The sequence below is a fragment of the Podarcis liolepis genome (genome assembly GCF_965112155.1).
Source record: "Podarcis liolepis genome assembly, chromosome: 13".
NCBI classification, from domain to species: domain Eukaryota; kingdom Metazoa; phylum Chordata; class Lepidosauria; order Squamata; family Lacertidae; genus Podarcis; species Podarcis liolepis.
In genome coordinates, this window is record NC_139573.1 from 24,745,937 (window position 1) to 24,773,251 (window position 27,315).

Sequence of the window (27,315 nt, forward strand, 5' to 3'; positions counted from 1 at the left end):
GGGACATGATGGGGCAAGGCAAGACATACTCTTATTCCAAATGCAATCTAGCATGATCATGTGACTTAGGGCCTAATTCTCAAAACCTGGGCCCACACCCACCTGTCAGTTCAGGGATAGGGGTTACAGACAGCAACAAATGTGGGTGCCCCTGTTTCACGTTCAAATGTGTAGACTCATGAAGTTTGAAATTCAAATACAAAACAACAACAATGATAATACTTTAGCAAGCCAAGTAGGAAATGAGTCCATTCTTATTCTCATGTAACGTGGTTCTAGTAATTATACACACACACCAACAATATCCAACAAATCCACAAGTCACATACCGGTATATATTGCAGCTACCCATAGTAAATTTTACATAAGTACATATCTGGATTTCACCAGCTGTTTAGCTGAAAGCCTTGTTAGTTACTGGGTGCGCTGCATGTCATGTTACCATTGAGCAAAGGTGAAGAAAATAAAAGTTCTGAAGGAAACTTTGAGAAATGAAGCCCTGTCATCACTGCATTAGCTCTACAAGTATCTGTGGAGCATAGCGTTTACATGGGACAAGCATAGTGTTTGCCAAGAACACTCCTTTATCCTTCAGAGGAAGGTGTTGCACGTCACAGCCATTAAATGTAGAGCAAATTGTTGGCAGTTAGTTATCTCGATGCAGAGCAGGAAAATGAAAGTAAATAACTCCCGTAACAAAGGTCCGCCAGAAGCAGGAGCAAGGTGCAGGAACTGACAAACAAATCTCAGTTTGCTAAGAAGGTAAGAAAAAATATTTCCAGAATTGCATTTCATTCTTTTTGTTATTGGAATGTGTTTGTTTAATGATGAATTGGTGATCAGGTGAAAGGAGCAAGGCTTTTCGCTTGTTTCCATTCAGGATATATATAAGATTAGTTTACCTTCGTGTAGAAACTTTCAAGCCACATTTGCAAATATACTTGTGATAGTAAATTTCAGGGGCTTCCGTGCAAAATTTAAGTTTACAAATATAAATGTGTGTTTGTGTTTGTGTGTGTGTTTGAGAGAAAGAAGAATGAAGGCAACATGCTCCTTTCTGCAGAGATCCTCTGGTGGTTGCTTCTTTCATTTGTAATGGACATAAAATGGCTGCTTCTTTGCCACTCCCATTTGACACTGCCAAGTGATATATATCCCTTGATACACAGAGTTAGCTCTGCCATGGGACATCTCAGATGTTCCTGGTCTTCTTAGTTGGGGATGTCATTGACCATCTCTCAACTTGAAGGGTTTGTCCTGCTTTTCAAGCTCTATAGTTAAATATGGATCTCTCATTTCAGTACAGATGCATAAGCAGCCAATTCTAGACCTTTCTACAAAACCTGTTTTTCACTTTAGAGGATGCAGTTTCTCATTATGGGAATATTTCTTATACCTGAATATGTTGTGTTGTGAAAAGCTCTGTATCAACATTTACATGAGGAAAGTGGATTAGTGAGTGGTGTAGGACAGAAAGAGCAGTAACTGTGTGACATGCATACATGGTGCTACACAACACAATTTACCTGCAACTTTTAAAATTTAGTATTGTGGTTTAACAATATTGGAGCAGTGCATTCGATTATCTGAAATGCTGACAAGATGTGTATGTGTGTGTGTGTGGGGGGGCATAATCTGTCTACTTGCAATAGAGACAGACTAGATAGCTTTTGAATATATATATTACTATATTACTATATATGCAATACATTTCTTTTATCAGATCTAAACTGAAATAGGATAAGAACATAAAACGTATTATATAAAAAAATCCTATACATGCCTCATTTTCAGAAAAGTAAGCCTATAGAAAACAGCTTTAGTTGACACATACATTCTGCTGGTGTGGTGAAATAAAGGTAAAGTTAAAGGTAAAGGTAAAGGGACCCCTACCTGTTAGGTCCAGTTGTGGATGACTCTGGGGTTGCGGCACTCATCTCACTTTACAGTACTGGCCAAGGAAGCTGGAGTACAGCTTCTGGGTCATGTGGCCAGCATGACTAAGCCGCTTCTAGGAAAACCAGAGCAGCACACAGAAACGCCATTTACCTTCCTGATGGAGTGGTACGTATTTATCTCCTTGCACTTTGACATGCTTTCAAATTGCTAGGTTGGCAGGAGCAGGGACTGAGCAACGGGAGCTCACCCTGTTGCGGGGATTCGAACCAGCAACCTTCTGATCGGCAAGCTCTAGGTTCTGTGGTTTGGAAATACACAGCTATAATTCCTTTGTTTTATTTAAAATCATAAGAAATTACAAATATGCATATTTGTGGAGAAGGATTAGAAGAAAGACAGAAGGGGACACTGGAGTGAATGTATAATTTATAAGCAGCAATCTCCTTTTCAACTTCCTTCCAACTCTACAGGAAAGTGAAAAAAGACTTACCAATATCATTGCCACTTTTTTGTTTACCGTTTCCCCACATAATTTGCGTTCAAAGAAATAAACATCAAATGCATGACCAAAAAAAATCACTAAATATATTAACCCATAAAAGCAAGTGAGCCCAGGCCAGAGAGTTCATATCATTGATTTCTGACAGAACTACCCAATTGACCTGACAGAATCATTGAGGCAGCCCCTCCCCCAGTCTCCCTAGGGCTACTGTGTTCCTTGAGGAAAATCAGAAACTGGGATGCCCAGGCTAGGGAGCATGGCAAATCAGCTCCTGATAGGTGGCCTGAGAAAACTACTGGGACAGCCCTCATTTACCCATTAAAGTCCCATTTGCCCTGAGAGATGGCAAGGAAGCCGAGGCCAGGAGCAAATGCCATGAGTCAACCTGAGAGGTCTCTATCACTACATTTTTGATCTACTATTTTAAAATTGTAAATGACCTCAAGTGCATTGACTGAAAAGTGGCGTGAAATAAATGCAATAAATATATAAATAAAACAAGTTCAAATCAAGATAATCAGAATAACAAAAATACATCATAACAGAAAAATAAACTTCAAAAATTGCTTGGCTACGAGGAAGAAGAAAACAAAACATTGTAATGAATACGGTCCTCTGACCCACTTGCAAAATAGGATACAGATTTGCATATATATACAATTCCTGGTATATATAGCATAAATTAAGTTTTAACAGAGTCAAAGTACATTACGTGAAGATTAATGTACAAAAAAGCCTATTTTCTAAAAAATAAAGTAGACAGACTGTTGACAGTAATTAATAAATAGTGACCAGTGGATCTTGCAATTTTATATTTTATTTCTGCCTTCCAACAACTGTACAGGTATAGTCCTATTTTTCAGATCTTTGATCCATGTGTTCTAGACAGGTTCTATTATATTTGGAATGATGAAAAATTTATATGTGGTGTTCTTCTTGTGCAGCAAAAGTAACCGAGCCTACCATTTCCTTGGTGGATTATTAAGGCTGGGGGATTGGCCTCACCTGCAGCTCCAACGGTTGGTACCCAAAGCCCAAGGCTTTCTGGCTGGACAGTGAAGGGAAAGTCTGAAGTAAACAGTCAGACACTACAAATACAGAGACCAAGGCAGGAAACTTCAGTGTTTCCAGTTCCATTATAACAGACTCAGGAGTTGACCATGAAGTCTCTTGCAAAATCATCAACGAACTGCTAGAGATGGAGAGTGAATCGAGAATCCTGATCTCTGGTGAGTAGGGGTGAAGCAAAAGGGCCAAGAGGTTAAATGCTTTCAATGTGTTTTCAGTACAAGTACTATAAGAAGAGAGAGGTTTGGGAAATTAATTCCGTTTTGATGCCTCTGAAGTACACTATGCTCTTTGTTTGAATGGATTATCCAGATTATCTACGAAAGTACAGTGGCACCTTGTATTACATACTACCCTCCTTATGAATGCTTTGGGTTACGAGCTCTGCCAACCCGGAAGTAGATCCCCTTGTTGCGAACACTGCCCCGGGATGTGTGCGGAAGTTGCCCGCCGTGTGGCAGCAGCGGGAGGCGCCATTAGCGAAAGCGATCCTCATGTTAAGAACAGTTTTGGGTTAATAACAGACCTCTGGAACCTTCTGGCTTCTATCCCATATCCACTATTCAGCAGAGAGGCAGGCAGGTCACAGCTGAAGGCCGCCCCCCCCCCCGAACAACTTCAGATCAATCCCTCCCAAAAGAGGAAGTTCAGGAGAGTTTGGGGCAATGAAGGTGAGTGGCAAAGGCAGACTCTGGTTAGGTTAGTTTTGCAACTTGAAATCTTCTTCAAGAGAAATATGTCGCTGTAACTGAGATTTTAATGTGTGTTTCAGATGCCCTTTATCCTACCACTTTCCCTTGGCTAGGACCCTTCCTAATAATTCTGTTGCTTCCCATCTGCCTTCTTCTTTGTATTAAGTGCAAAAAGAGACGTAAGTATTTTAAATCTGTCATTTTCTTAACGTCATTTAACTGTAGATGTGAACCGTTAAGGAAAACTTTTTTTTGTGTACCTATGATTATAAAAATGAACGGTGTGTTCTTAGATACAGAGAAGAAATGCATACCAGTTTAATCAATACGTATTTACTACAGGCATTTATTGCTCCTTAAACTGCCTTAAAATGAGCTTAGTTTAAAAGCTGCTTCAGGCAATCAGAGTCACTTCCCGAGCAAGAATCAAGAATCTTCCTACCATCTGGCAGTGACACATGGTGGTATTCCTGAGGTTCAAACCCAAGAGTCCTTGGCAAGAAAAATCAGTGGCATTCATTTCTGATTTTTGTTTTTTGTTTTTCGTCCTCTATGCTCAGTGTAAAACTTTTACTTTGCTTATTTTCCATATTGGTCTTTAATCTTTATTTTTGACAGAATTGGCTGAAATTGTCAGGCATGTTAACCCCCCCCCCCCAGTTCAGGGGGGATGAATCCTTTCAAAATTAAAAAGAATATCTGCTGTAAAGTTTTTTCAAGAGTAGGCTTTCTGTTTGAAGTAGCAAACAAAAAGTCATATAAATTGCCTTGTTGTTTTACAGTCATATATGAAAACAGCATATATGAAAGAAGTACTTCTGGGAAAGAACTCTTCCAAATTATGGACAAATAGGTCCAGGGTTTTTCTCCCCTGCTGGGCACAAACTAAATTAGAATGAATTTACTTCCCTAGTTTAGATAGCAGTGATTTTATTATGAGAATAGCACACACCATACAGGTATCCATAGGAAAGTAATCTGCACAATTGTAAAAGGAGGACAGAGGCTATAAAATTGCAATGAATGGAGGATGGGCTGCTTCAGGCTAGTGTTCTGCTCAAATTAAACCAAGTATCCCAGGAAGTGAATGAAAAGCTGGGTATACGTGTGCTAAGATTTACTCTTTTTCATTTATTGTTGTAGAAACTGAGAAACGCACAAGAAAAGCAAGTGAGTATCCTTTGAATGAATAACTAGCCACAAAGTGCCTGTAGTCTTTGATAAACTGCAAGCTTCTTTCCTGCACTTATGTGAGCCATTGTTACCAGCTCCTTGATACACAACAAAAGGTCAGCAGACTTGGGTTGGTGCTTAGAAAGCCCTTGGGGTTTTCCCTTCCAGATCTCCAGATAGGCATTTGGGAGGAAGGGTTGGATATACATTTCAAAATGACTCTGCGACATGAAAATAGAGACAATGCACCTACATTTATAACCCAAGAAAATCTTTAATAAAAATTATTTAAAAAATAGAAAATGAAATAAACAAATCCATGTTCTTAGTAGAATAAAGAGCATGGGGAACAGGCCCACCTATTGACTGCTAACAAATAATAGCACAATACATTCTGATGAACTCCTGTTGCAATAACTTTGCTGGATGTTGTGCTGATGAATCCTTCATTGTTCTTGGGGCAGTGAAATAATTTAGTATAAGAGTTTATATGTAATAATAACAGTTTGCAATATATACATAGGAGGGACATGGCTGCAGTGGAGAAGGAGGAAATGAACAGCCAGCAGTGGGGAGCACCGGGGGGTGGATGCCTGGCAGTGACAAGGAACAAGGGGTCCATGTGTGTGTGTGTCAAGGGGAGCAGCACTGTGGGTTTTGCATCTAGTATGTACTTAAAGCAACATAGGACCTATAGGGATTTTTAGTTGTGTAGCTTGTCCTCACATCTTAGTCACTCATTTCGTCTCATATGTTTTCCTAATTCTTCATTGTACTGCTTGAGAAAGTCTAATGCTGTGCTTCAGGATATTTCAGTGTCATCCATTGTTTCTATGATTTTTAAAATGTATCAATGACTCATACTTTGAAGGACGTGGTTTTGCAAAATATTGTAAGCTCCCACTCAGTTTCATTTACAAATAAGTATCTGATCTCCCTGTTTGGTATTTGTTTCTGATTCTCCCTCAAGGAGCTTTGTGGCTCAGTCCCACTTTGCCTTGTTGCCCCTCCCTTACACCTACAGTCCACATATCCCCCAGGCTGAATTGCCTCTCCCAGTTCAGCTCCATGCTGAAGACAACCAAACTACAGGCCTGTTTGTTCCCTTCAGCTTTACAAACTCCAAGGCTTGTGCCTGTGCATCTGCACAGCCCTCATCCTTGGCTATTTTGAGGCAGGTTTGGCAAAGGCTGAGGAGAGGAATAGGATGGCCAGGACTTCCGGGTTGGTGCCATCGGTAATGGCGGACTCCCTCTGAGTTTCTGAGGGACCAGCTCCGCGGGATCGGGTCTGACCACTGTGGCGAAGCGGGGACCCTTTAAAAATCACAGGCGGGTGAAGCCTGTGAACGTGGGGACTCGGCGGGCATCTTTTGCGCCCCCCCAAACTGCGAAGGGACCCTTTTAAGGGCTCCGGAGTGAGACGGGGTGAGCGGCGCGGTGCTGAGAGTCGACTGCTTCTTCCGCGGAGTGAAGCCGCATAGCCGTTATCGGAGAGCGCTGACTTTTTCCTGAGACAATCTGACTTTGAAAGCAACTACCCGTGATTAGGATTAAATTGGATTTAAAGGGAAAAACAAGTTAATTCGGCACCGAAGCGGGAAGGTATAAACAGGAAGTCTGCCTTCCTTTCTTGTAAATAGATCAAAGCAAAGAGACTGTAAGCGGAAACTCTGAAAGACGTTTGAAAAAAGATTTAAATCTCAACATCAGGAAAGCAATCTCCCCTCCGGATTGCAGGAGAGGAGGGGGGAAAGGTTTGAACTGTACTTATCTGCAAAAAGGGGAAAAGGAGCTAAAATCCACCGCCTAAAACCTGGGAATGGACTGCCCCGAGATAAGGAATGCCGCTCTGTGGAAAGCCTATTGGTAAGCAGAGGACTTTTGACAGCTAACTCTGCAAAAGAGATACAGTGTTTCTGAACTTCTCCTGGTTTTAAAGTAACTGATTAAGTGCAACTGAAACTGTTGTTTTTATGTGAATTGGGGGACTTATAAGGACTATTTTCTTTTCTCAAAGTTGCACGCCTTGGCTGTTACTGTGTCCCCCTAGAGGAGGCTTGACACTGCTACAATAACAACTGGGCTAGAGGAATTTTCCATTTCAAAACAAATTCCAGCCGTGGGATCGACCTTGGACTCTCATGAGAGTGTTATGGCAGATGGAAGAGGAAAGTTAGAGTTGACGCAGGAAAAAACTACTAGGTCTGGCAGACCCTATCGGACAGATACTGGGTTGCAGCGAAGGGCTTCAACATCTGATCCTTCTGGACCATCTGGAATACTGGAATACCAGGGGCTGCACCTCCACAAGTTAAACCAAAAGTTATGTCGTCCGAAGACGTTTTGGCTCAGGCACTTGAAAAAATTAACGAATCTTTGGAAAATTTAGCTAAACAAGTAGCTGAAACAAATAAACAAGTAGCCGAAGCTTCAGTTAAAATTGACCAAAATACTACAAGCATTAATAATTTGGGACAGAAGGTGAATACCAACACAGAGTCTATTAAAAATTACTACAGGAATCTGCTTCGACCTGAAAGACAGCTGAAGAAGCAAAAGATATAGCAACTGCTACTCAAGAGAAGATACCACCGATATATAGGCAACTTGAGGACCATGGTTTGACGTTGTCTATGATTGAATTGAAGGAGAAACAAAGAAATTTAAGAATCAGGGCTGTACCAGAACGTGAGAAAGATAATTTGGCTGATTTTCTTACGCAGGAATTCTGGCAACAGGATTTGGGGAAGGAAGAATTTAAGATAGTGAGTGCATTTAGACTTGGAAGAGGAGGAAGGAAGAACAAGGTGAGAGACTGCTTGATCACCCTTCGAACAAAAGAGGAGAGAGACAAAATCTTGAATCTGCATTACCAAAAGACTCTAGAAATTTACGACTCAAGTGTGGAGATATTTAAGGATATTCCAAAACATCTTTTGGATTTAAGGGTTAATTATGGAGATCTGGTTGCCCTGTTGAGAAGTAACAGAATTATCTTTAGGTGGGAATTTCCTCAAGGCCTGTTCTTTAAATATAAAGGAAGAAAAATAAAAATAAGATCAGTCAATGACAAAGATAGGTTTTTGAAGGATCACGGAGAAGATCTACAGAAAGAAGTGGAATCTGGAGAAGAGCCAAAAGCACTGGAAAAAGGAATACTAGATATAGCAAACCTATCTTTTGGATTGCATGGTCCAGAGAAAGTGACACCACTGACAGAACAAGAACAGACACTTGGCGCAGTTGGAGGTAAAGCGAAGTAACCCCATCATGGCTCTGCAACTGTTAAGTTGGAATTGTAATGGTCTAAATTCTCCTCGGAAGAGAAAAAGTGTTTTTCATTTACTAAAAAAGGAGCAATTGGACTTGATTTGTCTACAAGAAACACATGTAACAAGGTTATACAAGAAACTACTGATTAACAAGAGATTGGGACAGGAGTTTATTTCATCTGACAAAGTTAAAAAAAGAGGAGTTGTGATTTATGCAAAGGAGAGACTATCACCAAAATTTATTTTTAAAGATGACCAAGGAAGATTTCTGGCAATTGAAATTCAAGTTCAAGGAGAGAAATTTTTGATAGTAGGAATTTATGCACCGAATGAGGGGAAATCTGAATTCTTTAAAAAGTTGCATGAGACCTTAATGGATTATTTGGATTACAATCTGATTTTGATGGGGGATATGAATGGAGTAGTATCTACAAACATGGATAAGGCACAAAGACAGGTAGTTACCAAGGATGGTAGACTACTGAAAACATTTTTCAAGATGACAGACAATTTGGACTTAGTTGATACTTGGAGAACAAAGAACCCCTTGGGAAGAGAGGGAACCTTCTTTTTCTGAAGCCAAGATGACATGGGCTAGAATTGACCAAATATGGGTAACTAGAGGAATGGCACCAAAGATAAAGAAAGTGGAAATCTGCCCCAAAACCTGCCCCGACCATAATGCTGTAAGGATGGAGTTGAAACTAATATCAACTGGCTCCTTCAGATGGAGGATGACTGACACCTTATTCAGAGATGAAGAAGTGTATAAAAAGGCCCAAAAAACCTTGAGAGACTATTTTGAAATAAATATGATTACTAATGTAGAAAAAAGAGTAATCTGGGACGCAAGCAAAGCTGTCATGAGAGGGTTTCTGATACAACAGAATGCAATAAAGAAGAGAAGTCAAAATGAGAAGAAAGATAAAATTTTGGGGAAAATAAAAGAAAGTGAAAAGAAATTGAGAGCAAAACCAAAGTCGCAGGAGATTTTGAGAGAAATAAAGTTATATCAAGTTCAATATATGGAAATGATGAATCAGGAAATAGAATGGAAAATCAAACAAATGAGACAAAAACATTTGAATCAGCGAACAAATGTGGGAAATTGCTGGCCTGGCAAATGAAAAAAAGACAAAAATTAAATACTATCACAAATTTAGAAGTGGAAGGAAAGAATATACATAACCCAACTGAGATTAGAAACTGTTTCCAGAGGTATTTTAAACAACTATATACACAAGGGCCACAGAAAGAAATGGACTTAGACCAATTTCTGAAGACAAATGGATTACAAAAAATCTCCCAAGAAAGTAAATGAATGTTGAACTATAAAATATCTGAACAGGAAGTAGAAGGTGCCATTCAAAACATGCAATTAGGCAAATCTCCAGGACCGGATGGGCTGACTTCTAGATATTATAGATCTTTGAAAGAGTGGTTATTACAACCTTTAAAGGAAGTCTGCAATGAAATATTGGAAGGGAAAAGGGCACCAGAGTCGTGGAAAGAGGCGTACATTACACTTATACCGAAGACAGAGACTGAAAAGACTCAGCTTAAAAACTACCGCCCCATATCGTTACTTAATGTGGATTACAAAATTTTTGCAGACATTTTGGCCAAGAGATTGAAAAAAGTATTGATGGAAAAGATTCATAAAGACCAAGTGGGCTTTCTCCCGGGAAGACACTTGTCCGATAATTTGAGGAATATAATTGATATTTTGGAAAAACTAGAAGTGAACATAAATACTAAAGCAGTTTTGATATTTGTGGATGCGGAGAAAGCTTTTGATAATATCTCTTGGAGTTTTATGAAGAAGAACCTACAGGGGATGGGGGTAGGCCAAGGTTTTGAAAACGGTATAAGTGCAATTTATTCAGAACAAAAGGCTAAATTAATTGTAAATAATGTGGTGACGGAAGAATTTAGGATAGAAAAAGGGACAAGACAAGGTTGCCCAGTTTCCCCATTGCTCTTTATATTGGTCCTGGAGGTTCTGCTGAATATGATTAGAAGGGACCGGTTGGTTAAAGGTATACAGGTCGGAGCCAAAGAGTACAAATTGAGAGCATTTGCAGATGACTTAGTATTGACGTTACAGGAGCCAGAATCTAGTACCAAAAGAGTTTTAGAACTGATTCAAGAATTTGGTCAAGTTGCAGGATTTAAATTGAATAAGTTAAAGACCAAGGTTTTAGAGAAAAATTTAACACCAATGGAGAGAGAGAGGTTTCAGAATGAGACAGGTTTAACAGTGGTTAAGAAAGTTAAATACTTGGGGATTAACGTGACAGCAAAAAATGGGAATTTATTTAAAGACAACTATGAAAAATGCTGGGCTGAAGCGAAAAAAGATTTAGAAATTTGGTCAAATTTGAAGCTTTCACTGCTGGGCCGTATTGCTGCGGTAAAAATGAATGTATTGCCTAGAATGTTGTTTTTGTTTCAAACATTGCAAATTGTGGACAAAATGGACTGTTTCAAGAGGTGGCAGAGAGATATTTCTAGATTTGTCTGGCAGGGCAAGAAGCCTAGAATAAAATTTAAAATATTAACAGATTCAAAGGAAAGAGGTGGATTTGCCCTGCCAGACTTTAAACTTTACTATGAATCAGCAGCTTTTTGCTGGTTGAAAGAATGGTTGCTTCTTGAAAACACTGACATTTTGGATCTAGAAGGTTTTAACAATGTATTTGGATGGCATGCATATCTGTGGTATGATAAGGTCAAAGCACATAAAGCATTTAAAAACCATATTGTCAGGAAAGCATTGTTTAATGTCTGGATAAGATACAAGGGCTTATTGGAAAATAAAACCCCAAGGTGGCTGTCACCGATGGAAGCAAAAGCTCTGAAAAAGCTCAATATGGAGGCCAAATGGCCGAAATATTGGGAAATTTTGGAACAAGACGGAGATAGACTGAAATTGCAGAGTTTTGAGAAATTAAAAAACAAAGTGTGAGACTGGCTTCATTATTATCAGATAATGGAGGCATATAATTTGGACAAGAAAATTGGTTTCCAGGTGGAAAAATCAAAATTAGAAACAGAACTGTTAGAACCCAAAACTAAGATTTTGTCAAAGATGTATAACTTGCTGTTGAATGGATGAAACAGTGAAATCTGCTATGATTAAATGGGCACAAGATGTTGGAGATAACATAATGTTGTGGTTCGAGGACCCGACCCCTGCGATGTGAAATAAATACACAAGGACACGTGATATAAGGTTAATGGGCAAGAAAAGGCCACAACTTTATTGATTACAGCAGTGAAAAGGTATTGGTTTAGGCATTGGATGTCTAAAACAAGTGGGTTTATTCACCAGTAGGTGGAGCCTGTTGATGCTGATCCAACTATAGGCTCTCCCCTGATGTCACCTGGGGTCGTGCCATGGCCTCCCGCCAAGCAGGCATCAGACAGAGGACATGACCGCCAGATTCCTTTAACGGAATACCCAAAAATTGAAGGTATAGGCGATGGCCACACCCAGCCCTTCGACACACCACAACATATTATTCCAATGCCTAACCTACCCACCAATACCACAAAAAGTTGTGACGATTGCTACGAGGTAGGCGAAAAAACCAAAAAGCCTAATGCCAAATGGAAAAATTCCTACCAGGCCCCCTAGACAACCAGGGCGACTATCCTAAGGTCCATAGCAAGGCCAAAGAACAAAGACCCTGAGCTAAAAGGGAGTGGAGGGTGGGTGACTCGTGACGAGAGGACAGAGAAGAATGAGGCCGAGGAGAGGCTGGCGCCGCCGCAAAATGCTGCTGAACACGCCCCCTCGAAGGCACCTGGTTGGATGCCTGCCAAGGGGGTGTGGGCGCCAGCCAGGTGAGAGGAGGAGGCAGGGGGCTAATGCCCCCTGCTAGGGGCAGTGCTCGGGCTCCCACCCACAACCACTCCCCTCTCTTCCAGGGAGGAGAGTCTATGGCTTACTGGGAACAGTTATGGACCACAGGTATGAAGTTTACAGCATGTAATGCCTTAAGAGAGAATATTATGAAAATGATATACAGGTGGTACATGACCCCAGTCAAGCTTGCAAAAACTTATCATTTGTCTGATAACAAATGCTGGAAATGTAAAGAAACTGAAGGTACATTCTTTCACCTTTGGTGGGCGTGCCCAAGGATTAAGGCTTTCTGGGAGATGATATATAATGAATTGAAAAAGGTATTTAAATATACCTTCTTGAAGAAACCAGAGGCCTTTCTCCTAGGCATAGTCGGCCAATTGGTGCCAAAGGAGGACAGAACTTTTTTTTATGTATGCCACAACAGCAGCAAGAATACTCATTGCAAAGTATTGGAAGACACAAGAACTACCCACTCTGGAAGAACGGCAGATGAAGCTGAATTCTGGCAGAAATGACTGGCAGAATCTGAGACCAGGGAGAAGAGTCGGTGGAAGAAGATTGGAAGAAATTCAAAGACTATCTACAGAAATATTGTAAAATTAATGAATGTTAGAATGATGTTGGATAGAAGTTAAGTGGTTTCCAGCTGTAATGCTTTAAGGGAATATGAAAAATGGGTTGTTAATAAGTAAAAATCTAATGTTACTATTTTAAGACCAAAGATTAGGATAAAGAAAGAGGGTAAGGATTTGCTGAACCAACAAATTGAACTGGAATACAAAAAAGGGAGGTATGAGGAGGTCCGGGAAACAAGCTAAGGAAAAATAAGTAATGGAAAAATTGAGTGGTTTTTAATTATTTTTATTTTGTATTTTGTATTTTTTTCTCCCCCACTTCTTTATCATTTTTATATTGTAACATCTGGAAAATCTTAATAAATATCTTATTTAAAAAAAGAGGAATAGGATGGCCAACCTGTCTTTTCTCTACCACTTTGGGAGAAATGTGCCTCCCATTGCTCTTCTGTGTTTAGACTACCAGGATTCTCAGATGTGGCACACACTCTTAAAAATATAGCATAATAATAGCTACCTTCTCATCCTGTATTAGTAATGGAAAACACAGAGCCCATTTCACCCATAAACATGCATTGCCTTTCTGCGTTCCTTTTCCAGAGAAACGTAAGAATTCACAAAGTAGATATGGTGAAGAAAACAGAAGAAGAATACCAGGTGAGGTTCCTGCTTGAGTTAATCGAATGATGTGCTTCTGGATATTTATGTATGTACATTTATGCTTTAAAGTACTGAAAACCAGCACTGCTGTACAGTGATTAAAGCTAAAGCAAAGCCGTGGATGCAAACTTCCATTCAGATTTGAAAAGAAAGTACCATTACAAGGAAGTGTTATAGGGAAAGGAGGATTAGTCCTGAAAAAAAGGCAGAGGAATTGTTGTGGTTAGGAAGGAGGCTGGGGGCGAGCAGGCAATGATTCAGATGCACCCGAACCAATCTCCCCAGACCAACGTTGTGCATCACAGTACACCTTCTGAATCCAAATCCTCTCAGGCATTTTAGTGGTGATGAGGGAATTTCTCCTTGCCAATGAAAGGAACGTTCGTGGAGGGAATCGGCTGGTGTACAGCACAGGACATATTATCCTCCCGGCTGAACTGCCTCTCTTGCTTCTGCTCCATACTGAAGACAAGCAAACCACAGGCCGGTTTGTTTTCTTCAGCTTTATGAATTCCCAAGTCCAGGCTGACTGAGGGCTTGTAACTGTGCAGCTGCACACTCCTCATTTTGAGCCAGGCTGGGGCAAGGCTGAGGGAAGGAATAGGAGGTCTACCTGTCCTTTGGGAGAAATACTGCTCCCTTTCCTCTTCTGCACTTAGGCTCCTATGTAAAACACCTGCTTTACAAAATAAAGTAATAATACCTTTCTGTATTTGTATTCTTGTTTTTCCAGAGAAATGTAAGATTTCACAATATAGTGGGTCTGAAGGTGAATTTCCTGCTTGAGCTACTCTAATATTGTGATTCATGATATTTCAGAAATTCATAGTCCTCCTCCACCTCTTCTTTTCTTCTTTTTAAAAGTATGGCTAGAGAGTGTGTGGGGCTCCTGCCTCCAGGCACATTGAATTCAATATAGCTAGACCTTCTCAGAGTACTAGGTTTTGAGGATGTACCTCTCTGCAGGGGAATTTTGCATGTTATATATGAAAGGCTAAGGTGTTGGTGGGAGTTTGCATGAAAATATATGAATTTTTTTATGAAATACCATCAAGACCTGACATGCCCAGGGATATTGGTTTCTTATGAAAAGCTGCTAATAAAATGTTTTAAGTATGTTTTAAGTGCAATATACAATGTGACGGTAGATGGCAATGGTGAGCCTTATGGATAATTCAATGTATTTTTAAAAACACTTTTAAAATCATTTTTGGAACGATTTTTATATGCGTGTAGATTCCACCAAAGTGTCTTTCCATAAATCCTGATGTGTCACAGGCACCCTGACTTTGAATGGCTCCCAGTACTCACAATGTATTGCTTTTAGTGCATTTCACTTTTTATTCCTGTGTGGAGGAAATGTAATTGTTTTCTTTTCTCTCCCTGCCCCTCCATTTCCAGATGAATTAAAGGCAATAAATGATAAGTCTTGCAAAATCGTTCAGGTTTGAACATGTAAATCCAAATGACTTTCTCCATTTTGCCATCCAATGTGGTGGGAGGTGTGTGTGTGTTGGGGGGGGGGAACAGCTTGGGTCTGCTGGAACTTTGTGCATGCCCCAGAACTACGTGCCTAGTTTGGTTTTGTTCTGTGCAACAAATGCTGTGTCATTGCCAAGCAGCCATTCTTCGTCTTGACATAGTGATATTGTCATAACCTGCTGAGGAGAAATGGCAGCTAGTAGTGCTCTCTGTCTCTATAAATCAGAAAAGAAAAGTAATTCTTTCTTTGTTTTCTCCCCCTCTTCTTTCGCAGATAAATTAATAGCAGAGAATGGTAAGTCTTGCAAAATCTTTCTGTTCTTGAACATGCAGAATCCAAGTGGCTTCCTCCATTTTGCCATCCCATATATGTTTACTGAACAGCTTGGGTCTGCTAGAACTTTGAACATGCCCCAGAACTATATCATACCCTCCAACATTTCTCTGATGAAAATAGGGGCATCAAGTGTCTAGTTTGGTTTTGATCTGTGCAATGAATGTTGTGTCATTGCCAAACAGCCATACTTGGTCTTGACATGGCAGCTAGGAGTGTTCTGTGTCTCTATAAATCGGAAAAGAAATGTAACTCCTTCTTTTTTTCCCTACCCCCCTCCCTTTGCAGATGAATTAAAGGCAAGGCTTGGTAAGTCTTCCAAAATCTTTCAGTTTTTGAACTTGCAGAAACCAAGTGACTTCCTCCATTTTGCCATCCTATGGATGTGGGTGGGGTGGGAGGGTTACTGAGCAGCTTGGCTCTGCTAGAACTTTGAACATGCCCCAGAACTATATCATACCCTCCAACATTTCTCTGATGAAAATAGGGGCATAAAGTGTCTAGATTGGTTTTGATCTGTGCAATAAATGTTGTGTCATTGCCAAACAGCCATACTTGATCTTGACATGGCAGCTAGTAGTGCTCTCCGTCTCTATAAATCAGAGAAGAGATGCTTTTGACACCCAAGCCTCAAGAAAAAAGCACCGATGCAAGCAATATACTCACCTAAAATATTTCTCCCTTTACCCTCCTCCCCGCAATCCCTTATTATAAAATGTATATCCCATAGAGGTAGCAAAGCATCTTACAACAATAAAATATACAATATACAAAATTCAAAACATAAATTAGACATTTGACAGAAGAAGACTTCCATCTGTGGAAGGGGTCCTTTGGGTACAAGTATTTGTTACTAATTCTAGTTTACAAACTGATTTTCTTGGAATCAGATAGGAGCCCATGAACATAAGGAAATGGGGGCGTGGGGCTTACACATGCACCTCCTGACCCACCACACAATTTTACCACAGTGGAAGAAGGCTTGCGTCATACATAGCAAAGATCTATTGAAATCAAAAAGATGTAATTGAGTCGAATCTAAGTTAAACTGATTTCAAACAGCATGTTCTAAGCATGGTTAAATCTGGATCTCACCCATGGTGTTGATGTGATGTGTAAATAGGTTTATTCACACTTTTGTATACTGCCTTAGGATCCATGGAAGGGTAGAGGAGAAATATTTTAACTGAGCAAAAAAATCAATTGTGCCTGTTTTGTAGGTTGTAGAATGAGTAAAAGTCAGTGCTTTTTTTCTGGGGGGACACAGGGGTACTACACATAACCCTAAACATTTTGTGAATCTTTGTACTTTTGCCCATTTACTGTATTTATTTACCCTGATTTGTACTATAAAATGGTGATTTTCTTCAGTCAAAATGAGAGTACCACAAACATTTTTAAAGAAAAAACGTACTGGTAAAAGTGCCCATCACATTCTTACCAATGAAACCTTTCTGTTCATTCTTTTATTCACAGAATTCTCAGATGCCTGCTTATACAAAGGTGAGGAGGATGCAAAATCATGTGCAGAATGTATATTGGATATTGGGCTTCTTCAATAATGCGTAGCTCAAGCTGTGTACTGATAGATGGTGCTAGACTGTAAATCCTATCATCCCTTGCTATTGGTCATACTGTTTGGGGCTGATGGGAGTTGTAGCCCAGAGCCACACCTACTGGATTAGTTTACATATCTAATTCTATTTGGCTTAAGAAAAGCATGGACATTTTTAAATGCACATTTTGAGGAGAAACACTTTATACAATGTGTTTCAATAGACATACGGGAAGGGTAGATCAATGTGGAAATGGACTGACAGGTAAGCACATGCAAAAGTGAGGATGACCATCATTAGTGTGACAAGAATGTGCTTAGCATATTAAACATGTTGTAGATGGATAAAGCATAAGGAGATATGTTGAGGAATATAGAAGAATTGTTGTAGAGAGAGGATGAATCATGCAATGCAGAAAGCTTGGATAGAAATTGGTATTAGTCATCATATCATAGATTCATAGAATTGTAGAGTTGCAAGGGACCCTGAGGATCAGTTAGTCAAACTGTCTCCAAGGTAGGAATATGCAGCTATCCAGCAGACAGATGAGAGTGTGGTCCACAGACGGGTGACTTAAAAGAGAGATGCCCACAGACAGCCTTACTTAATTAATTTATACGCTTCATTTAAGTCTGTGCCTTTGAATCAAGGCTTCTTTTTGTTGCAGCTGATGTGATCTTGGACCCCAGGACAGCTCACCCAAAGCTAAAAGTGTCTGAAGATGGCAAAAGTGTTTGGAACACAGGAAATGTTTCTAAGGTTTCTGACTGGGAGGAGCGGTTTGACTCCCACACATTCATTCTGGCAAAATGTGGATTTTCAGAAGGCAAACATTACTGGGAGGTGGGGATTGGTCAGAAGAAAACCTGGGACTTGGGAGTTGCCTCTGCAACAGCTTCTAGAAAGGGGGAGATCACCCTGTGTCCTGAGAATGGCTACTGGGTCATAGGATGTGATGATGGGAAAGATTACTGGGCTCGGACAGAGCAATGGACCCACCTGAAAGTGAATGGAAAGCTTAAAAGATTAGGAATATTTCTAGATAAATCAGCTGGAAGCCTATCTTTTTATGATGTCAGCAGTAAAAGGAAATTGCACACTTATAAAACACTTGGTGTTGGGGAGCTTTATCCCTTCTTTTCCACAGGATCTGTGACTGCAGAGCTAGATAGTTCTCCACTAAGGATTCTTCAAAGGACTGAGGAAGTGATTGTGAGTACAGAATGGGAAAACACACCAGCTAGCCCTGGAATAGTTCAGAATTAGTGAAGCCCTTTCATTTAGCCAGGATAGTGGTATAAATCCAGGTGTCAAAAAATGAGAGAAACAGAGTAGACACAATGACGTCAATGAATTCCATCATGTTCCCACATCTAAGAAGTAGAAATGATTCAAAGCATATGGAATGTGGACAAGATTCCAAGATCTACTTGAAAGGGAAACACCTTTATGGCTATCCCCTGTAGAAACCAGTAGACAAAAGAAACTTAATATGATGGAGAATTGGGGCAGATATAGAGACATACTGTATTTTTCTGGAAATGTATGCAAATTGAAAAAGTTTGAAGAAATGAAAGAATGGGTAATGGATTGGTTTCAATATTATGAAATTAATGAGTTATTTAAAATGTGTTTATAGAATGAAGTTCTGATTTTGAAAAGATTTTTCTTGAAGGAAAAGAAAAACAGATTTCAAAAATGTATAAACTGATATTAGAATGGGAGACAAAAGATGAAATGGTTAGATTAGATTAGAAATATAATAGATTATATTGTGGTTATGATTTGGTAGGTAGAAGATAGGGTGTAGCAGAAGGAGAGAAACAACAACTCCATGGAAAATGGGGGGCGATGGGACAAAAATAAAATATGAAACTGTGTTTTGACTGTATATGTTAAAAATGTTGAAACTTAATAAAATATAATTTAAAAAATATAAATGATTCAAAGCCTAGTTGTTCCTTGTAAGCATGTATAAATAGGAAATGTAAATTTCAGTGATGTATAAATGTTGTAGATTGTTCAACAAGGAAATTCATAGTAAATTCTATTGATTTGATTACTGTATTTTGAATAATAATAATAATTTTAGAATTGCTAAATTTAAAATGTCAAGTTTTGGCATGTCATGATACCATAGAGCAAAGGTGAAGAAAATAAAAGTTCTGAAGGAACCTTTGAGAACCGTGTATCTGAAAGATGGATGGTGAAAAGGGGAAGTTACTGGAAAGTCTTATACCACTACAAAAGACAGAGTGTTTTTAGAAGCAGAGATTTAAATATACTGGTAAACTGTAAGAGAGTGGCACAGCTAAATCTGCCATACGGGTATAAATCAGCCTTCCCTAACCTGATAGCCTTCCGAAGATGTTGGATGAAAGCTCCCATCATCAGTGAAGTTAACCTGGCACCATCATTAACATCCATTTGTTTTTGGGATATAACTATTCCCCAGGTATTGGATAGAGTCTTATGATTCTGCTGTTTATTGATTGTATATTTGTGTGCTGCTTAAGTTCTTGCTTATGTTTTATTGGGTCTGTTCTATGGCTTATTGAATTTTCAGTAAATGGGGTAAACATTTGGATTGGATCAAGAGTAATTTAGTTGCACTTCCCATTGAAACTACTGAGACTAATAATGGATTTCACATGGATTTCAATGGGAAATAAGTGTATATTTGTATATACAAAATATACAAATAAGACAGTGTATATGTTGTCCAGACAACTCATGATATTGTTGAACATAATATAGCATATTGTTTTGAAATTGCAAAATTCCAATCAATGGGGACTCCAGTCAGGATTTGTACTGTGGTGAGTAGTTCCTCTCATTGTTCTCTTCCCAAACATTCCTCTGGAGCTGCTATTTGCATCAGGAAGAAAGTTCCCGTTTGTACAAAATGGAAATTAGCTTCTAATGCAAATAGCAGCAGCTGCTAAGTGATATTGGGACCATGATGGGGCAGAAGGGTAAACTTCTTCTCCCTGTGTTCCACAATGGGAGCAACACTTACCTGGGATGCGACAAGTCTGTTGCTTTGTGAGATGAATACCTTAGGTTTTTTTTTTAAAAAAATCATGCAACATGAGTATGATTGTGTACCTTGAATTAGGGCACAACTGATATTACTAGCACTCCTCTAATAGTATATTGGCATTAATCTATATAGCTATGGTGCAAGAGTTCTTATTAATCAATACTAACTAGTCACGTGTTTCTAATAACCTCCTGCACTGCCGTCAGCAGTATGAATGAATGAATCTTTATTTGCATCAGCCACCAGCCATCACAATAAAACAAACAAAATGCGGTATACAGAGGATAAAGGTAAATAGTCAAATAATGGATCTTATTCTAATTGCCCCAGCTAAAAACCTTGCAACCTTTGCTGTCACCTGCTTATCTTGGTCTGCCAAGAGAAAGGACACTGTAACAGTGGTTGGGTGACCAGGAATGGTCAATAATAGAGGAGTGATAACCATACTCTTCAAATCTTTATAAAGAGTGCAAGCCAGAAGGACAAGAGCAGTATGTACTGCATGTGCTTGATGAACTGGACTGTGCTTCACAAAAACCCAGATAGGTAATATATTCAGATTCCACTCTGTTAGAGATTCACATAGTCAGTGGCATAGCATGGGTTGCCAGTGCCCAGGGCCATGTAGAGGGATGGAAATAGATGGAGTACACCTGTGCATTCAGCCGCCTAATGGCATCCACATCACCCAGGAGATCGCAGCCACAGAGATAAGAAGAGTCATTCCACTTTCAGCAGAGGTCACTTCTGGTTCGCATGGAGAAGCCATTTTCAATGGAGCCCAGTGATAGAAGTGCACAGCTGTATTGAAGCAGCACCGGGTGTTGAAATTTTATGCCCTTAACAATTTTGTGCCTGGGGCAACCACCCATGTGCCCCACCATGCTACACTACTGCACATAATTCTGCTCATAAACAAGCCCCTCTAGCCTAAACTAGAAGTGTGCCAATCTGTTAAACATGTGTACATCTAGTTTGGTTCTTAGCTGCCTTTAAATATCTAGCATATTTTTCGTCCCATAGGATGCTCCGTCCCATAGGACGCACCTAGTTTTTTGGGGGGGAAATAAAGGAAAATTCCCCCCCTTTATTTCCCCCCCAAAAAACCAGGTTGGGGAAACCGAACCAGGTCGAGGAACAGTGGGATGGCGGCACTGCGCCTCCCTGCTGTCCCCCGAGCTTGTGGGGCTGGCCGATGTCTGCCCGGCGCGAGGGGCGCTCTGCTTCAGGGCGCCCCTTGCGCTGGGCGGCAGGCTGCTATCCGCAGGGTGGGGAGCCCTGTGGGGAACTCCTGCAGGGCTCCCCACGCTGCGGATGTCTGTCCGGCGCGAGGGGCGCTCTGCTTCAGGGTGCCTCTCGCGCCGGGTGGCAGGCTGCTATCCGCAGGGTGGGAAACTCCCGCAGGGTTGCCTAGGCTGCGGATGCGTTCCTGAAGCGCTGGGCGCTCTGCTTTCAGCGCGCCCGGCACTCCGGGAAGCAGGCTGCTATCTGCAGCCTAGACAGCCCTCCGGGACCTCCCGCAGGGCTGCCTAGGCTGCAGATGTGTTCCTGAAGCGCCCGGCGCTACGGGAAGCAGGCTGCTATCCGCAGCCTAGACAGCCCTGCAGGAACTCCCGCAGGGCTGCCTAGGCTGCGGATGTCTTCCTGAAGCCTGCAGAGTGAGAGGGGTCGGTGCGCACCGACCCCTCTCACTCTCCAAGCTTCAGCGAAAGCCTGCATTCGCCCATAGGACACACCCAGATTTCCCCTTCATTTTTGGAGGGGAAAAAGTGCATCCTATAGGGCGAAAAATACGGTACATAGAGGGAAGGCCTTCTAAATATACTTCTACTGGATGTGCTATTTGCACACCAAAAAAACAATCCTTACAAAACTAAAGCTGTTTTTCCTGTCTGTCTAGGGTCCAAGTCACATGTTACCCTTTTAAGGAGGTAGTACCCATTTCCCAAATTTCCCACACCTATATTAACAGGATAATAATGGCAAAGAGGTGGTGTGGAAATAGCAGTGAGGTGGAAAAAGCAAAATTTTTTTTGCAAAAAGGGCAACACCTCCCACAATGAGAGCAACACTTACCTGGGGTGGGTCAAGTCTCTTGCCTTGTGAGATGAATACCTTTAAAAGTGAACATACTGTAATAAGCTTTTAGTAGCAAGGAAATACTGATTTTGACCTCTTTGAAAGGCAGCAGTGTCATTCAGATGCATGAATCCTTGAGAATATTTAGATTTGCACCTCAAATAAAGACTTACATTACTCTGAAATCACAACTCAATATATGATGCAAAAATACTGTGATATCATTTATTTCCCCAATATTATTTCCCATTACTATGCACTAAAATTAATATGAACATTTGAGGGAGTTTGGAATATGACACTGGAGTGATTGATCAAAGAGAGGAGAGTCAAAATCCCATTTCTACAGTAGCACTTTTAAAAATTATTTCTATTTTTGTATTTTCTATTTCACATAAACAAATGAATTAAAAACATAAACATACAATCCCTTCTGACTTCCCTTCCCCCATTGTGGATCTTAATGTAATGATTTCCCCTCTGCAACTCTATCATAACTCTATTTTTATAAAAATAAAAAAATTCCTTCCAGTAGCACCTTAAAGACCAACTAAGTTAGTTCTTGGTATGAGCTTTCGTGTGCATGCACACTTCTTCAGATACCCTGAAACAGAAGTTGCCAGATCCTTCTATATAGTGAGAAGGTGGGGAGGGGTGTTACTCAGAAGGGTGGTGGGAATGGGAGATAGGCAGATAGCTGGGAGAGCCTGTTGACGACTCTTAACGACTGTAATAGGTCTTACAGGAAAAGGCAAGGGGTGAGGAGGTGAGAAATGGTATTTTTTTAAATACCATTTTTATAAATCCTTTGTCAATCCATAGTTCAAATTTGTTACCACAAATTTTCTGTCAATCCTACCAATGTATGTAGTTGTTTACAATAGCTTTTCAAATAAATTATAAACTTTCCCCATTCTTTGTCAAATACCTCCTCACTACAGTAGCACTTTGCAAACACAAAAATGAGATTGAACAAGAATCTCCACTCACAATTTTCCAGCAATTGCTTTTTGTATCTAAGTCCTTTTTTAAAAAAATGTTTTTTATTAACAGGCCAATCGAATCACATTAATTCCAAATCACATTAATTCCAAATTATACAGCCAATTTTTTAAAAATTTTGTTGGGGGTACCCATACTTCGAGCTCCAAAAGGGATCCAAACATCACTCTTGCTGCTGCTTTAATTTCTCAGTTCTATCCAGTTCTGTCCAGATAGTCTCTTTGTTATTTTCCTCATCTTCTTGTTGTTATCATATATTCCTTTCTTTGTGATCTCTGATAATCTTCACAAGCGGGTTGAAAACAAACATATCCTGTGTGGATTTTACACTCTCCAAGAGCCATATCACATAAAGGACAGATGCCATTTCCACACCTCCATAGAAAACATTCCCAAAGTCTGTCGGTTGATTTCCACAGACCTGCCAATCTGTATCTCAGGGGGCCCTGCCAGGTCAAGTTCACATTCTGATAACCATACATTCACATTCCGATGACCATGGTTCTCCTCCCCCTCGTCCTCCTGTGGGCAGGCCTGTCTTGATGAATCTCCATTTGTAACTGCGTCACAAAGCTTTCTTTCCATTCTTGATGTTCCCACCAGTCCTCTCTTTGATCAGAAATTCATTTCCACACAGTTCTTAATCTCCTGCTTCTAATTAGTAATTTGCAATGATTCTTTCTCTCTGGGGGTGAGGGTTATTGGGTAAGACAAAAAAAAAGAAAAGTTTTTTCCTCCCCCCCTTCCCGTCTCACTCCAACATACCGCTCTTTTAATGATGAGTCTTCACTTGATTTATTATCCAGCCCGTCGCTCCGCATCACAGAGATCCCATTAATCAGCAGTCTTTACTCCCGATCTTCACTTGAAGTATGTGCATTTGCTTCTTTTCTCCAATTCTATATTTCAAGCTGATGCAAACCAGTGCGCGATTAGAGACAGCGTCCGGGAGAGCCTACCTCACCCGAGGGCTTCGTGCCAAGTGCCCTCACCCCCTTCTTTCGAATACGGGGGTGAATTATGGACACAGCAGGCAAGGCAGTGCCCCCCATTCCCTTGGGGGGCAAGAGAGGCTGCATACTCCCATATCAGCCTCTTAATTATGTCGAGTGGGTCGGAGAGATGTTATTGTCGGCCATCTTCCAATGCGTCCCCTGGTGGCCCCCCTCTTTTTGTATCCAAGTCCTTGGATGACTGACAACGATGGGAAAAGGTGTGGGTGGATGTGTTTAGTTTGTTATTATGTTATGTATTTTTGTGTTTTTATACTGTAAACAGCCCTCTGATCCTTGGACGACAGACAGTTTATAAAACAAACAAACAATAAATAAATAAATAAATATGAAGGAGCTACAGAATGTTTCAGCATGCTGGCAAAATATTGTAGTTCATGCAGATTTGGCAAAGGAATTTAGCAACCCTGTAAGAGTGGCTCTTTTTTCATTATAATCCTGACTATTACCGTATTTTTCGCCCTATAAGACGCACTTTTCCCCCTCCAAAAATGAAGGGGAAATGTGTGTGCGTCTTATGGGGCGAATGCAGGCTTTCGCTGAAGCCTGGAGAGCGAGGGGGGTCAGTACGCACCGACCCCTCTCGCTCTCCAGGCTTCAGGAAGCTATCCGCTAGCTGTGGGAGACCCAGCTCTCCCAGGGCTAGCGGAGTGCTTGCCTGCACCCAGAAGCTTGGGGCGCGCTGAGCTCCGCACGCCCCAAGCTTCGGGGTTAGCGCAGCTGTCCGCTAGCCCTGGGTATAGTGGCACTCTGAGGTAAAAGTTTTAGGATTAGGTAGCAGTTTAGGCACAATGACCCAACCTCCCATTTTATCATAAGATGGCCAGTTAAATTTCCCACCTTCCATTTTCCTATTGTGGCACAGAAGCACCCCCCCCTCAAAGCTCCCGTCCAACTAATCTCTGCCTTTTTATCACAGGGAGTGGGGCAGGAAGCAAGCAAAGAGATAACCTCCTTTTAAAGAAACATTTCCTTTTTTAAATGGAGGGGAGCTGTTTAGGGGGAACCAGCAACGTAAACACCAGAAAATGCAAATAAAACACTTCCCCCCTCAGCAGCACATTAGGAAGTGGAGGATTGGGGGAACAAATGTGTGAGAAATAAAGGAGTGAGGGGAGAATTGGGGAGAGGTCGGGGTAAGGAGGAGAGAATGGGGAACATAATGAGGGGAAAGCAGAAGGTGCATGGAAGAGGCCAGCCATGGAGCCCCCTGGCCTAGTGATTCCTGCCTAGGAATGGGGGAAGAATTCAATTTGTATTTAAAGGGGAACCTACCAAATTCATGCTTTCTGAAACAATATGAGAACCACAGCACAACCATCCTTTGAAATTCACACTGCTCCAAATTTTGCCATGCAATTTTCCAGACAAATAATGTGTACAAAAACGCTAACACTGAGGTAAAGTGTGAATAAAAATACATATATATTAGTGAAGATAACATTAGAATGTTCTTTGATACTGTCCTGGCTTCTACTTCATAGGTTTCCTTGTCCTGGGCTGGTTGGCTGCATCTGCCCAAGCCAGGCAGTCTCTGAGGGCACAAGAAAGCATTCATGCCTCAGGCATGGTCAGTCAGGGACAGTGTTTTCCTGGCAGGTGAGGAAGTTTGAAGAGAGCCTTGGAGTAACAGTGCCTTCTACATTTGTAGTGCTGCAGTGAGAAAATGGCAAGTTAAATTTCTTTTTCCAGCCCTCCATATAATATTACCCCTAATCAATTAAAAAACAAGTAATCAAAAATGTCCTAATGTACTTGATAAACTACTGAGTACAATTTGACATGAGGACAACATATCTGGAGAGTTGGGGGTCAGATCCAATCCTTAGAAAAAAGGACCCCTTAGGTAAACTAACTTAGGTTCTTCTAACTGTTCCTGAACAAATCTTGTCATCCTCATCCATACTGGCCGGATCTGATAAAAGTTGAACTGCTGCAACATGTGGAGAGCCACAGCACAGTGTCTGCAATTTGCAAATGTGCACACAGGCCCAGAAAGCTCTCTGTTCAAACACAAGCTACCCATCATAATGACAGGTGGTTTTTGCTAGTATATTTTCTCAGTTACAAACCAGTTTCATGTGTGTCAAGAGGGTGTTCTTGCAAACAAAGGTATTTGTACAATAAGTGGATGGTTAATAGGTAACTAATCCTTAAGTTTTCCTGGTCAATGTTCACATCATGTTGTGCTTTATGATTTATCTACTCTCATTTTCAGTTGTGCCACAACAACATGCATGTCAAATGCAATTCTCATTTCATTAATTGGGGACTGAACTTTGGGATTACGTCTAATGCTCAGGAAAAGGTACATTTTCCTTGTTGTTTCTCTCTCTCCAAATAACATGAAAATGGGTGATATATGGTTTAAAAGGGGTGTGGGCGGTGAGCAGTTCATGAAATATTTTTGGATTATGACCTGTTTCTTTGTCTCCCTCTCATTATATGCAAATTAGTTCACACACCCTTGGATATTAAATTGTGTCACCAATTGAAATTTCGCTTTCCTGGTAGTTTCTGGGACTCAAAAAAACTATAGTTTCAGTAAGAACACCCTGCATAAAAAATGCAAGGTACATTTTTAGCACTTGACAAGGTAATAGATTGTATTATAATTCTACTGGGAAAATTGTTAAATGGTGGTTATGGTCACATACTCTGGTTGTATACTCATCACTGCCTTAAAATGCAGATCTGTCATTCTTTTTCTCATTTCAGTTTGAAGCTGGTCTGAGGGAAAAAACCATCAAAATGCAGCTTTTCATAAGGAAGTTCAGGGTAGATCTATAATGTGTTTAATGTTTCATGTACATGGCTTTTCACACCATCTGTGAGAGTGCACTGGGTGCAGAGTAATCAGAAGTGTGCACCAGCCTTGTTGCACTAGTTGTGTCAGTGACCACTTGTTTGTAAAATGGGTTGTGTTGGTCTTATTTTTGCTTATACAGTGGTACCTCGGGTTACAGACGCTTCAATTTACAGATTCCACTAACCCAGAAATAGTACCTCGGGTTAAGAACTTTGCTTCAGGATGAGAACAGAAATCGCGTGGCGGCAGTGGGAGGCCCAGTTAGCTAAAGTGGTACCTC

General features: G+C 40.6%; 3 protein-coding genes across 5 annotated transcripts in view; all 3 read left to right on the forward strand.

The window, feature by feature from the left end:
- Positions 1-524: 524 nt before the first annotated feature.
- LOC310691973 (butyrophilin subfamily 3 member A2-like) overlaps positions 525-27,315 on the forward strand; it is a 64,746-nt gene continuing 37,955 nt past the window's right edge. Inside the window, exon 1 of the mRNA XM_083472303.1 lies at positions 525-601. The gene's annotated coding sequence lies outside the window, so the exon portion shown is untranslated. The remainder of the gene's footprint in view (positions 602-27,315) is intronic.
- Positions 696-27,315, forward strand: part of LOC310691981 (E3 ubiquitin-protein ligase TRIM39-like) — a 40,065-nt gene continuing 13,445 nt past the window's right edge. For 2 of the 3 annotated variants that reach the window (XM_083472327.1, XM_083472328.1), the window contains exons 1-4: positions 696-762; positions 3,346-3,630; positions 4,242-4,340; positions 5,305-5,331. In XM_083472327.1, the coding sequence (XP_083328453.1) occupies positions 3,600-3,630; positions 4,242-4,340; positions 5,305-5,331 (157 nt within the window). In that variant the 5' untranslated portion in view covers positions 696-762; positions 3,346-3,599. Of the gene's footprint in view, positions 763-3,345; positions 3,631-4,241; positions 4,341-5,304; positions 5,332-15,103; positions 15,495-27,315 lie in introns of those variants that run through there. The other variant, XM_083472329.1, reaches the window with a different exon arrangement.
- LOC310692510 (E3 ubiquitin-protein ligase TRIM39-like) lies at positions 15,527-19,029 on the forward strand (the record flags this gene model as incomplete). Its single annotated transcript, XM_083473455.1, has 4 exons — positions 15,527-15,539; positions 15,822-15,842; positions 17,010-17,036; positions 17,757-19,029. The coding sequence occupies 4 exons, from the start codon at positions 15,527-15,529 to the stop codon at positions 18,353-18,355; spliced, it is 660 nt and encodes a 219-aa protein (XP_083329581.1). The 3' UTR covers positions 18,356-19,029.